The 14,272-nt window shown below is 39.8% G+C and overlaps 1 protein-coding gene across 1 annotated transcript in view; it reads right to left on the reverse strand.

Annotated features, from left to right (window-relative positions):
* Positions 1-1,213: 1,213 nt before the first annotated feature.
* Positions 1,214-14,272, reverse strand: part of ELP4 (elongator acetyltransferase complex subunit 4) — a 127,889-nt gene continuing 114,830 nt past the window's right edge. Inside the window, exon 11 of the mRNA XM_050336729.1 lies at positions 1,214-1,776. Coding sequence (XP_050192686.1) covers positions 1,631-1,776 — 146 coding nt within the window. The 3' untranslated portion in view covers positions 1,214-1,630. The remainder of the gene's footprint in view (positions 1,777-14,272) is intronic.

Below are 14,272 nucleotides of genomic sequence, written 5' to 3' on the forward strand. Positions count from 1 at the left end.
AAAAAATATAACAGGCATATCTAAAAAATATAGAAGAGAAAACCTGATTGTTACTACTAATGAAATAGCTGATGACAAAATAGTAGTCTTTTTGATTTTGATCACAAAAAATAAACTGGTAGTGACAGGATATGATGGATAGATTTGACATCCTGGCAAATCACTGTCATTGATTCAATTATTCTAATTCAGAATAAAAGCTGTATACAGTATGTGTTTATGCTACAGTGGAGTTTTTTAAGTGATTGACATTCATCATATTAGTTAGACAGTTTTAAAAGCTATGTCTTTGTTTTACACAGCCTTGTTGAGGAAAAAAAATAAAGTAGAACCTGGATTGCAGGGGAAAAAAAAAAAAAGCAAACCACTTCACCAACTCTTGGTTCCAAACCCATCAAAATACGTTACCATTATTGCATCCTATTAACACGTTCTTTGAGGACTCAATTTCACCCCAGCCATGTAATACACTATTACAAAGACTAAATTTCGAAACTGTAATGCAATCTTACAGCTGGGTGGCTTGGAAGTTCTGCAGAGAAGAAGATATTACCTTTCAAAATGGAAGTCAGCCTCAGAAGAAAGAATGCAAACCACTCGAATTTACAGGTCAGCTTTGCTTTGCTGTTCCTTTGTGTGATGGGAGATACACAGAGACGCACACAAACCAGTTAGAAGTTCACAGATTGTATATCTGAGGGTGGGGAAGCCTGAATTACTTGTGTATTCTGCCCTGCTTTAGACCAGCACGCTGTGATATCCTTCCCCGAGCTCAAATGCACTCTTCTGGTTTCCCAGCATTAATGTAGCTGTCGGTTTGAATTTCAATCTTGAATTATGTCTGTTGACATAATTTCATAGTGCTGACTTCAATTGTTTAGGCTTACTGTTTTGAACTACACAAGGAAATCAATTCTTTCCTCTCTGGTTAGTAAATTCAATTCAAGTGCATTTTAATGCATGTAGTAAACCATAAGGAAAAGTAATTATCTGTAATATATTCTGATTTAAAAAACAACTATTCTTAATTACTGGCACATTAGAACAAAAACTATCTTATGTATTTTAAATTTATTATTACATATTCAATAAACTAATGTAGTTTCCTGAAATTTAAGAATGGTATCTCAAATTACAAAAACGAATGTTTTTAAAACTATGTAGTTTGCTTTCCGAATAACACGTGACAATGAATTGCTTAGTTTCACTCCTTTATTTCAATAAACCATCCAACTCGTTATTCATACAAAATATTAAATGCAACTATATATAAAAAAATCTATTGGGAAAAACATCCCTTTATTTTTTAGTGTAAAAAAATACAGAAATGAAAACGGTAACAGCAATTTTCATATTTTAAGGATAGGAACAAAATACTGTATGCTTCCAGTGGAGCAGAACAATGGCAGGACCCAACACAACAGAAGCTTCACCGAAAAGCAAAATCCAAACAAGACCAAAATCAGTACAAAGAAACCAGAATCCAAAAAGATAAAAAAAAAAAAGAAAAAGAAGGCATCACACGACAACGTGTATTTTTAAAGACTGCTGGGTCAAATCATTAAGAAAAATATTTATATAAGTCATTAACACTCATAATTAGAGTGTCATATAAATCTGAGTGGAACTGCTAAGTAGAAATCACTAGAAGTCCAGGTGCTTCTTGCCGATGGCCATCGCACCACATCCTGAGCTCAGCAGTTTGGCGGATCCTGCCAGATCCTGTTTGCTCGCGCGGCTCACTGTGTCTGACAAGTCTGGAGGCAAATGCAGCCGCTGTGGCAGGAGATTTTCAGGAGGGAGAGAGAGAGACAGGAGAGAGAGAGATTGGAAAAAAACAGGGAGAAAAAAAAATAAATAAATGCAGCAGAATTCATTTTTCATAGCTTATCTCAAAATGCAGTCTTTTCCCTGACTGATCGGTGTTTACTCGCACAAATAAAACACCTCCCAGACGTTCTTTTTGGGCTGACCTGGAAACAGTTTTGTCTGGTTTCAGTACGTTGGGTTCTGTGAATTGGAAGAGATTTTTTTCCCCCTTACGAAAATTTTCTAAACAAAATAAAAATTTGCTCGAGATATTTAATTATATCTGTGGGCATTCTTCCTTTAAAAACAAGTGTTTTGCCTGTTTGTCCACCTCTAACTCAAGTAATTTGATTACTATAGCTACAGTGTAAGTGTAGTTTTCTTTCAAAACACGCACACTTTGTGGCAGAGCCTGAAAATAAATTATGTGATGGTCAAAAGATGGAGAGGGCTCACCCTGGCTGCAGCATTATTCTGCTAGATGTTTCTTCTTCATATTCTACTGCTAGTTGCTAATAAAAACAAGCAGTGATACAGTTGCATATGTATAGGGCAATCATACATGTTAATCAAAGCCTGCCCTCCCTGGCGAGTTGTAGGAACATTCCATCCAGTTTACAGACGGGGAAACAGAGACACAGGTTACATGGTTGTCCACAAGCACGTGGCCCTTGCATAATAAACCTTATTTTTCAACTATGACAAAAATATTTCTACCCTCTCTCTGAGGACATTTTACACTGTAGATATGTAAAGGACACGAAATCACCATTTAGCTTCTGTAAAGTAAGGTGAAAATGAGGGTAAAGCTGAGGCTTTACTTAGTTAATTACTGGTTTGCTTTTGGAGGCAGCGAGGCACTGAAAGCCAGTCAGATGAGACAGTTGAGCTTCTTCTGCACAGTGCAATAATTTATGAAACTGGTATCATGGAAGGAGCATATTTCTTGAAAGATTTAGTAGGCAAAGGCTAGACTGTGGGGTTCTTTTAAAATGCACAGGTTTCTGAAGGGAACAGGAGAACAGTAATGGCTGTGTGGACTATCCTTATCCTCAGCTTTTGCTACATTTTTGCCTTTACCACAACACGTAAGCACAGCTGCCTTTCATTCAATCCCTTCGAAACTTTTGTATGATAAGATAAGAATTCAATTAAAAAGCATAACACATCTTTGTATTTACAACGAGCTGAGCTGTTCAGTTCATCGCTGGCTTTGAGACTGTGCAATTGGGCATAACTTGAGAGATGCTCTCAAGTGCTTCTTACCACTCCTGGTTTGTGGGCAGCACTTGGGAGAAGAATGTGTGCTGGCTTGATGTCTTCTCCAAGGGAAGGAAGTGCATAAAGTGGTGTGAGAAGCAGGGAAGCCCGAGTCCAGGGTGAGATGATATCTTAGTGTTGCAATAGGAGGAATGTGTGCATTTATTTACAGCACTCTGCCTCTGAAGCACAATTTACACACCAAAACCCGCTCCCCAGATACACCACCTAGTGAGTGTGCAGCTCTGACACTTCAGTGAGCTAAATCAGAGCTGTGGTACAGGATCCTTCACCCTCAGTCCTCTCCCTGTTCCGAGGAAGGCTAAGCATGGCAGTGGATGTGAACTGCAGCCCACGATGCCTCATCTCTGCATCGACACAACACGAACCGGGGCACGAGCCTGCCTTGTCTGGCTGCTGGGAAAAAACGTTTGCTGGGAAGAGCCAATGCAGGGCTTGGATTGTGGGAGAGGGGGCTGGAACCACTGAAAACGAAGGAGGGGGAGAAGCTGGGAAGGACAGGGGAGCACTTGGCAGATCTTTCAATCGCATTTTCTTTCCAAAAAGAAATCAAAAAAAAAGTGTACAGTGCTCTGCTTATCAGGGTATAGGCGGAGAGACAAGTGAACTAATCCAACCTTCTCCCACTCCCTGCAAACATCTCTCTGCCCTCACCAGGAGGCGGCTTCCTCTAGGGAACACGTAGCAATGCCGTCCTCCTCCTGCAACTACTGACCCTTTTGCCAAGTCTGCCACGTGGATTCAGAGCAAGGTGATGATGAGCAAACAGAACTGAGACTCAGCAAACTCATCTTACACAGGGACTGACTAATATCACAGACAGGGAACAACTGCAAACCCTGCCACGCTGGCCTGGGCTTGAAAGTGTGGTCAAAAGAAAAGAAATCTTTTATGTTTACACAGTCATTTGGTCGATGTTGTGTTCACTTGCTGACATACATTATAAACAGAAAACAGACAGAAGAATATTTATAAATTTCCAAAGACTTATAGGTAGGAAAAGTAAAAAATTATAAAGATTCTCAGATTGGATCTTGGAACTGAATTGGGCTTTTAGAGATATATTTGCTACGATGCAGTATTTCATTATACAGGCATATACTCTTCTTCCCCCATCTTATTCACTGAAGAGGATGCACACTGCTCATTTAGTGACTGGCTATTCAGTATTTTATTTTCTTGTCACTGTTTACTCTGAACTTTTCTGACATATTTATTGTACACTATTCAAACCTCGTTCTGAAGACAGAATGGCTTTTCAATAGCACATGTCAGTATACAGCACTTGAATGCTTCACAAATACCAACTGTGTTATTTTCCTAATATTCTTGTGAGAGAAGGCAGAAAAGTTACCTCCATTTTAGAGACAGGGAATTGAGGCACATAAAACACATGGCAAAAGGTATCTACTAATTTCAGAAACACAATCTGAGGCATTTAGGACTTGCTTTTCCAGAATGTTTAGCATTTTACAGCATTTCACACGATAAAATGCTAACTTCATTTGCAGTTGTTAGTGCTTAGTATTTCTTCAAGAACTCCAAGTCAGGCACTCAGAAAGCTGGAGACACAAAATAAGGGTATAGAAATAAAAATGGTGGGTTGAAGCAACATGATCACTCAGAAGCTCAGTGGTATTGGCAGAGACACATCACACCTTCCATGATATCCTTCAATTGACTTAATTACAAGACCATCCCTCCTGCAATCCTTGCCCTCTCTATAATCCCAATTTTCAAACATTATAACAAATTGCTGGTTCTCCAGGAAGGATATTGCACTGCACATACCACACTCATTCTCAGATCAGACATACTCTGAACAGTAAACAACTCTTAGAGTCCTTTGAAAACAACTGAATATTATCCTGCCATTAAGATCTGAATCATTGGACACACACATGCTACTTCTGAATAAAGCCTGAAAAGCTTTTTCAAAATACCATTCCCTGCATCTTCTGTGTGCAGATTAAAAACAAATACAGAGCTGAAAATATTAATACTAATAAATATTTTAGCACCATTAAAAATGTTCTAAATTTTAAACCTCAAACAAACGGGAAATTCTTTGCATGGCATTTTAGAGACATCCACAGGCTATAAAAACCAGGCCTTTATTTTAGGCACCAGTGGGGACATTGTGGTCCCTTGAACTAAGGCAGTGATAGCATGAATAGGCTGTGATCCTTTTTGAACAACAGCACCACAGAATGATCAGACATTTTCACAGATATTTGCTGACTGCAGAGAAACAATCCCATTTAAAGTCCCAGTTAAGGGCAAAATGTTTTCTGCTGGACAGATTTCTCTGCTATTTCTGAGGCTGTGACCTCCATCCCTTTCGACCCCTCTTTCTCTTATCAGTCTGATAAGAATCAGGCTGATTTTGCTCACTTCAGCAATCCCAATCCTTCTTGTCCAGGCCTCCCATCCCACAGCTGGTTTCCATGACAAAAATGTCTCTTCTTTGGTTCTCTGCACCCCTCAGACTCTGCCCCAGCCTCAGCTTTCTGCTTCCATTCAGCTCTTCATTCTCGCTCCTGCCATTCTTGGGTTTCTCCTGCCTGTTTCTGCCCCTGCTCCATCCACTGCTCCTGTTCCTAATGCCCAGGTCCAAACTCAGCACCAGCCCACCCTTCCTTGCCTCCACCCTCAACTCCTCGTCTTCCCTGTCAAGCTGAAAAGGAAGCACTGAGTGTGCCTGGGCCAAACGGGTGGGTTTTCGCAGGGCAGCAAAAACCCAAGTATAAATGCCAGACACAAAACTGTACATTTTCATTTGTTCTTTTAAGCAATTTAAGGTTTTCACTACAATATTCCAGTGTGTGTATAAACACACTGTAGCCAAGAGAAAGCTGGCAGGGCAACAGGGTTTTCAGGTAAAATGGCCATAATGTGGCAAAAGTAGACACACAAGTTGAAATAGGATCCTGCAATTACCCTCCCTGTGATAACTTCTTAAAGAATGTATCAAAGAAAGGTAAAGTTTGCCAGTGTAAAAACTAGGGAACGCTGGAGTAAACTTCCTCTGTGCAAAGTTGATTGTGTATCTGCACTATTACAGTGTGTTTAATTACATGATCACCACACTATTTTCACCCACGGAGGCTGCCAGAAAGGTTTAAACCCAGGATCTTCAGAATCAGACTCCAAGTTTCATTCACTCAGTGAAGAAATAACTGGCCATAGAAGAAGGTTCTTATGGAGCAAGGCACAGGCAGGGAAGGGGCACGACGTGAGTGCTGGTGCTCTGTTTGGGGCAGCCCGGAAAGGCTTTGCAGGATAGGAACAATTACACTGAACCCAGCTAAGCACACAGCTTTAGGGCATGCATTACCAAAGGAAAACAGTTTAGACAAAACTTATTACATACTTCTCCTCTGCTCCTCCCTCTGCCTGAAGAAAACTTCTAATTACTTTATTTGTTCTCAATGAGGGGGGGGAGAAAAAAAGAAGGCAGAAGTGGAAGGCAAGACAATGCAAAAGGACAGGTCGGGAGGGACACGGGGCAATCAGGGAGTGCAGTCCCAGCACAGAGCACCAAACACAGCGCTGATGGTTTCCTGACACGGGTCTGCCACGCAAGACTGGGATGTAAAGAGCCATACCATGGCTGCCCTAGGAACTTCCAGTGGGCTGCTACTTTTGGTTGGGGTGCAGTTTGGTTTTTTAAATCCTAGCATACAAAAATACCAGAAAGTGCTTTTGCCAGTGTATCTTACTGTATCAAGGGGACTGTTTCAGAGGTTTATTACAAACCCTCCAGGTTTTCAAATGTCTTTTCTTCTCTTCAGTGTTAAGAGCACTGACCAGCAGTTTTCCTAAAAGCCTCCTCTGATGTTGATTATACTTCAGTTACAAAATGCACAGAAACAGTACACAGGCTTTAAGTGACTACAAGAGGAACTGAAAATAAAGTAAAAATCATATGACTGAACTTAAGTAACCAGTGACAGGTTAAACAAGGCAACTGGTGAGATCCAATATTACACTCACACAGTATAAAAACCAATCAATCCAAAAATTACTGTGTGTCTGTACAGACTGTTTTTACACAGGCTAAAATACGCAGAAATAATTGAGGTGGAAGACACTCGAGATACAGCACAATTTCATAAAATTAATTGAGGGCCGCTAAAATCACACATTCTGTAAATTGCTTTAAGCAATAAGGAATATAAAATTTTTTAGCAACAGTATGATAAGCAGATATACATATATTTGCAAAAATCTAAACCACAAGTAACTCTGCATATTACTGCAAAATCATTATTATATTTTCATAGCTATTATAAGTGTAATACTTTAGCAAACAAACACATAATAATGTGAGAGATGTAAAATCACTGAATCTCATTAAAAATGAGGTGGTAGTTTGTTTCTTAATTTGATTCATATTAAAGTAATTTCAGTGAAGTCAACCTTGTGAGTGTTAACAGTTACATGAAGCTTTATCAACTGAGCCCAAACTTCCCAAAATTAAACTTAATTAAAAAAAAAATAATCTTTACAATTCATTTATTTGGATCTTTGGCCAAAAAAAAAAAAAAAAGAGAGCTTATTAGTCTACTATGGCTGCAGCCCTGCCTTGGGGCAGGGAGATGGGTTAATGACCTCTCTAGATCCCTTCTACTTCCATTTGCTACAACTCCATGAAGACTGAAGTCACCAAAGCCGAAGGGATTTGGTTGAGGGGGAAGAGGGGGGGTGGGGAGAAGAATTTTAGGAATGCTGGGAAAATGAAAGATGCAGACTCTTAGCTGGGGAGCTTTATATCCTACTTACTTCTCTTTGAAGCAGAACCCTGGCCATTCCATAAAGCCCACACAAGGCAGAACGGGAACAGTCATGGAGGTTACTGCAAGCTCTGGCTTCTTCTCTCGCCGAGCTCGCCAGCTGAGGAGACCCCTGATATGTGTATTGTGATGAAATGAATTATCTTTTATTTGACATGTAGTCTACTGGAGAGACACATCAAAGTTACGTTGCCATAACTTCGTAACAACTTGCGCACAAAAATATCGCTGTGAAAAGTAACGAAAATTTTTATTAACGCCAGAAAACCCCCAAAAACGCTTCTGAGTTAATGTAAGTTCACTACCTCAGGAAGAAACAGAAAAGTCATTCCAACTGGCCTAGACCTGTGTCAGGCACAAATCATACGATAGCCACGAAATTCGGTTCACAAATAATGACAGCGTCTCACAATTGACTGTATTTATCTTGTGGAGGGATTGGCCCCAAACTGTTCTCCCATAATCATGTTTTGGTCTTAGATGAACTATTTTGAAGCTCATTTACTATGAATCTCTTATGTTCCCACTCATGTTACAGTTTTCTCAGTATTTTAACAAATCCAGGAGATAAAATATTTGGCAACTATTTTTCTGTTTAAGGGACACAAACTCAGTTTCTTCTTGTTCTTTTGTATTCACAGATGCTCCATTACCATGTGTAGATCACAGCAATGGATACATTTCCTAAACTGGCTACAAATACAAAAGACTTGACTTTCTAAAAAGAGCATTCTAAAACTTTCTACTTTTGCTGTAACTGTGACTTACTTCTAACAAATCACAACTTAATCAACCCATGTTAAAATAAGCACATCTACCATATGCATGTTCTATTTATTTTCTTTTTTTTTTAGGTTGAAGCATAATCTAAGCCATGAAAAATAACTATTGTCAACATCAGGTGTTCAGAGAAGGCTTCCACTATGAATAGCTGATGAATATACTTCTACCTTTATATCTCTGTCTGCTAAAGGATGGATGATAATACTGAAACTATTAGAATATAATTCTAAAACTCTTATTTTTCATCACTTAAGAGAGTGTAAAATCAAACAAAACCAGGGCAATTCTATCACCTCATTCACAGGACACTGATGTTTTGTTGTGGGTTTCCAGTAGTACAAAGAGATTATTCAAACAGCACCTTCAAAGACACCTGGCAAAATTAAGAACTATTAATAAATGTATTTCCTTTTGTGATAGATTTTGCAAAAAGCCATTTTACCTTTCAGAACAATGAATCTTAATATGTGCTTCTTCCATGCAGCTTTCCAGTGTATCTGCTTTATGGAAGGGATATGATAATATCCAGGAGAATTCAATTCAAACTGTGCCGATTTGTTTGGATGTGCCACATGGTGCTGTTTCTGTTTTCTGACCACAAATCTGTACTGCTGAGCCTGAATTCAAAGCTTAGTTTTATAACACTGGCTGTTATGAAGTGAAAAATCTTTCAGAGATATCTGTTTGTGCCACTACAATTCAATTCTGTACATGTCTGTGTGAAATGAATCCCTAGGGTATTTTGGATGGCTGAAGAAGTTCCAGTCAGATGTGAGTAGAGGTGAGTGGGGTTTTTGTATGAGCAGCACAAATCACTCCTTTTAGTGACAGCAAAGTATGGACAACTGTCCAAACTAACTCATTCCAAAGAAAAACTCCAACATGTTAAAGACGATGTGAAGGGACACAAGTGAAAGATAAAAATACCAGGAAGATTTACCTCCTCTGATGCCTGAGAATTCCCAGTGTAGCCCTGCTTTATGTCATGGCTGTAGTCTCTGGATAATGAAGAAGCTCCCTGTGTTATGCAGGGGGCTGGATCCATCAGTGATGGTTATAGGCTGCCCAAAGACTACAGATGTTCAACTGCTTGTCTGATCCAAAGTTTAGAGAAATACATGGTAATCTTACACAGAGTTGGATAAATACTGACACAGCACACTACTGTAATACTGATACAGCTCTTACCATGCTCATGTTGAAAGACCCTGAAGAGTTTACAGTCTGAATACACAAAATGGGTAAAAAGGAAGAAGTGAGAGACAAAATATCCATGCAGAAGGAAAAATGTCAGGATATAAATACTGTATTACTCCTAAAGCTTTTTTTTTTTTTTTTTTTTTGTCCCAACTGAAAAAATATTGCTTAGAAAGATGAGTGAAAGAGAACAGACATAGGGTAAGAAATCAGGTGATAAAGGGCTGAAAGATGGAGGGCAGGAAGAGATATATTAATCTAGGTGTGTTACAGTTGAGATTGGGAGACACTGCCTAAATCCTAAAGGGAAACACTGTTCTAAATTCAAAGAGCAGCTCACGAGTCTGATGTTATCCTCTATGTCCAAAGCAAGGAGAATAACATTCCTCCTGTGGATCTGTTCTTTTTGCTGAGTTTCTCCTCCCTGAGCTTACGTAAAGAGGAGTGTGGCACCCGTGATGCAAGTCTGAGTAATTCCAGGGCTCTCAGGACAGTCCGGGTGGATGCTGATGGTAATGTCACATTCTCTTCCCTGACGGATTCATTCAACCTAATTGCAGCTGTCTGCAAGTCAGCCCTTCAGTCTAACCTATATTATACACTTAGGAGGAGATGAACCATCCCTGCAAGTGCTTGTCCATATCTGCTGGTTATTCAGGAAACCTGAGTGACTAGCTTAAACTAAATTCTTAACGTGGAGTGGAAAAGGTCAAGGGGAGGAATTCAGCCCTACATGAAGCTTCTCATTGAGTCAGTGCCTTTGCTCTGCCTACTCTTCCTTTGAATGACATTGCAACATGCCACGGAGTACAGATTTCATACCAAACCACAGATGGCTCAGTGGAAACGTTCCAGAGTCGCTGGTGATGCCCAGGATGCTCTACAACAACTTGAGTCTCTCTACTGGGAAGCTTGAGAAGTGTTCAAGGCACTGTGTGTACAAACAAAGGCTGTGAAAGTGAGGAGGAGGGAGAAATAACATTCAGAGCAGAAGCATCTGTTCTAGGATTACAGTGTTATTGCCACCCTCTAAAATTTCAGCTAAATTGAAAAAGCTAAACAAATATTTGAGTTTGCATCCAAAACTATCTGTTAAAGTTCACTGTAATTTGCCAGGCTTCTGTCTCAGTTCCTGTCACATTTCAGAACACTCATTAATACCCCCAATTAAAAACCATTACCAGGGGTGTGCAAGTGCACTGAGTAACTGATGGAGTGCACTCTGCCTCTTGGTAGAATTGTCCAGACAGATTTCAACACTTCACAGAAAGGTTCTGCTCCAGGACAGGTAACTCACACTGGCAAGTCTCTGTTACAAGTGCATTTCATTGACTGGTTTGCCAAAATAGAGACAACAGGAATGCAAACAGATTTCTGAATTGAACAGTTCTGCCAGCTACTGCTAAAATACACACTGCCTACAAGCTTCCATGGGTTTCCAGTGTTTACTGCCTGCAGCTCCCATGAAGTGCTCTCCTAAGGAAGGCAGCTCAGGGGCTCTGGCCCAGGCTGTGGGCTGCCCGGATGCTGCCCCAGCTGTTTTTGGAGATGCAGTGCACACTGACTGTGCTGACTCCCTCCTGCTCATCAGTGGCAGAAGCTGCGTGTGCAAACACCAGCACAGCACACCCAAATGCACACACTGCTCACCACTGCAGAGGAGCTCCTGATGAGGCTGATGTGCTGACGCACAGAATCGCTCCCAGACGTGCACTCTGCTCTACAAGGCACCGAGACAGCGTGAGCTGGGCTGTTTTACATTTCACTGCACAGCGCAAACCACCCCTACAACATGGCCCTGAACGCCTCTGTTCCAAGAGACCAGTGTCACAGGTTTGGCAAGCCACTGGTTATGAAGAAGGAGTGTGAAGAGGGGGCAAAATGTAAATGTTAGCTGGGAAGGGGGGGGTGTTATTGTTGTTTACTGGGAGTAGCCCTATGCTCTGTAGTCTATTTACTTTTTTAGGTCAGCTAGAATCAGAAAATTTCCATTGCTAGGCAGTCCAGCACATCTGTGAAGCATTTCTGGGCGTTCAGACCTGAAGCATGTGCTGCCCAAAGGGAAGATTCATTACACACAGCCCCACCAGTCCCTCCCACAGATGGCACGAGGGCTCAGGCAACAGGAAAGTGCTGAAACTTCGTGCAGAAACACATTACATGACCAGAGCATGACAATTAGCACATTTGTAAAGCTTCAGGGATAGGAACAATTTAATAGCTTTTTAAAGCGGACTAATTTTTCTGGAGCTTTTTATCCTTTTTTTTTTTTTTTTAAATTATTATTATTATTTTGCTTTTCATGCATGGGCAAGTTCTTCCTTGCCACAGGTATTTTCTGAGTCTGCCTCCACGCAGGATTATTATGTGTGGAGGAGAAACAGATTATTCAATCACTTTAAAACAGTGCTAGGGAAATGAAAAAGGGCTGTGGAAGTGCAAACTTTTGCTAGTAATCTGTGTTTTAAAGGCAAGTATCATTTAGATAGATGGATGCTCTGCTGGTTTACAAAATTCTGTGGATTTACAAACCAAGGCTGCTAAACAGATGACTGGTTTGTTTATGTTAGCAGCTTTTCACAAGCTAGAAACTTCAGCTCTGCAATGGCAAATGCCACTGTCAGACACTTCATGGTAAGGCAAAAAGCAGGCCAGAAGAGGGGAGAAAACAACAAAAAAAGGTATTTCTGCTATCACTGTCTTCTCATCCTAAAAACTGACACTGATCTAGGAAGCATGTTCAGTTCCCTTAACTCCTAGGTAAGGATACGAACATTATGTAATTCTTATTTTAATATTTCTTCAGTGTTACTACCCCATGACTCATGAGGGCTACAGTTTAAAACTCCAGCTAATAATGCCTTTTGTGGTGTTACTGCCAAATAATCTCCAGACTTCAGAAATCCCCGAGGTGTAATTTAATATCTGTAATATTGGATTAACCTGTGCTGGTATGAAAATGCACAGTGGCATATTTTTATTTGGTGATTGGTATTACTTATTAAAAAAAAAATACAAAAATTGCATTGGTGAAGTGTTGCCTATCCTTTGGGAAACCAGTGCTTTAAAGGAACTTTAAGCACAGAATAACAAGTTGCTGGGGAAAGGTTAGAAGACAGGTCATGCTAATTTCTTCTTAAACAACTTTGTTTCAGACGGTAGGTCTCAGTGTAAATGGAAATAAATATATTAAATATGAATGACAGAAACTGGTATCACATTAAATGCAAGACTTTTGTGACTAATTTTGATTAAAATAAACATTACTATTTATCTGAAAGTTAGGGGCAGGGCTGAACATTTGAGAAGATTCCTACATCAAAAATGTGTTTTGTATAGAAATTATATGCCAAATTACAGCTATTTGCTTTCAGCTGTTTCTAGCAGTTATTTAGTTTTGTACTTTTCATGTGTCAGTATTTTTTTTTTTTTCATTTCACTTCTTTATTCTGTAGTACAAGTAAGTCTCTTTAGAGCAATAAGATCTTTAAAATCCCTTTAGTGTTTAGAAATGTCAACAATTCAGTAGATTATACTTGATGAATAGGCCAGATAGAAAAAACCTGCCTCAAGTTTTTATCTCCAGAGAAGTAAGGTGCTTTGAAGAGCACTTGATTTGAGATTTAGAAGCCTGCCACTATTCAGCCAGACACTCTTGAGAGCTGTTAAGTCCTGACCCATAGCAAGAAAACAGGTTGGAGGGAGGGAAGAAAAGCCAGTAAGAAGTATATTTTGCACTCCCTGTGTAATTATTTCTTCTAAATACCATTTAAACATTTCTTCCTCTAAATAAGTAAAAACCTAAGAGACCAGGCAACTTTATCAGACCATCTTATTTAAATATTTTGAATGTAGCTGGAACTTGCCAGGGGGAACAGCTACAGCACTGGAAAAAGATGAGGCTCTAAAGGAAAAAAAAATATCTAAATGGTTCTTTCCATTTGAATAGACTGCACTGACATACTAAAGCTTCGTATTTTTGACAAGAGACACAGAAAACAAAGAGGTTTTCACTTCAAAATATGCAGTGGAAGAACATGAAATGGTTTGGTTTGCTACAACTGCAGACAAATATTTTTTTTTCCACCCTTCACTATCACTTCCACAGTCTACAACCAGTCTTAACACCAGACTAAAATGAATTCATTCAATTCATTTAAGATATCTGCCCACCAGTAACAATATCAGATGAAAAGGTAAGGCAAGCTGTAAGTCAGCCTGTTTGTAGGGATATCTGTTCTTAACAGATTATTGTGCTTGAGCACGTGCTTTCTCACTCCACTGTACTTCAGCTTTATAACCGGTTCCATGAGTAAGAACTTAGTTAATAACCTAACAGCAAGTGACCACATTATTTGGGCAAATGTCTCATCATCTATCTCCTGCCCTACTTTCTGCATCTCTGA

This window comes from Myiozetetes cayanensis, unplaced genomic scaffold, assembly GCF_022539395.1.
Source record: "Myiozetetes cayanensis isolate MyiCay16 unplaced genomic scaffold, myiCay2020 scf6-25, whole genome shotgun sequence".
Classification (NCBI taxonomy): domain Eukaryota; kingdom Metazoa; phylum Chordata; class Aves; order Passeriformes; family Tyrannidae; genus Myiozetetes; species Myiozetetes cayanensis.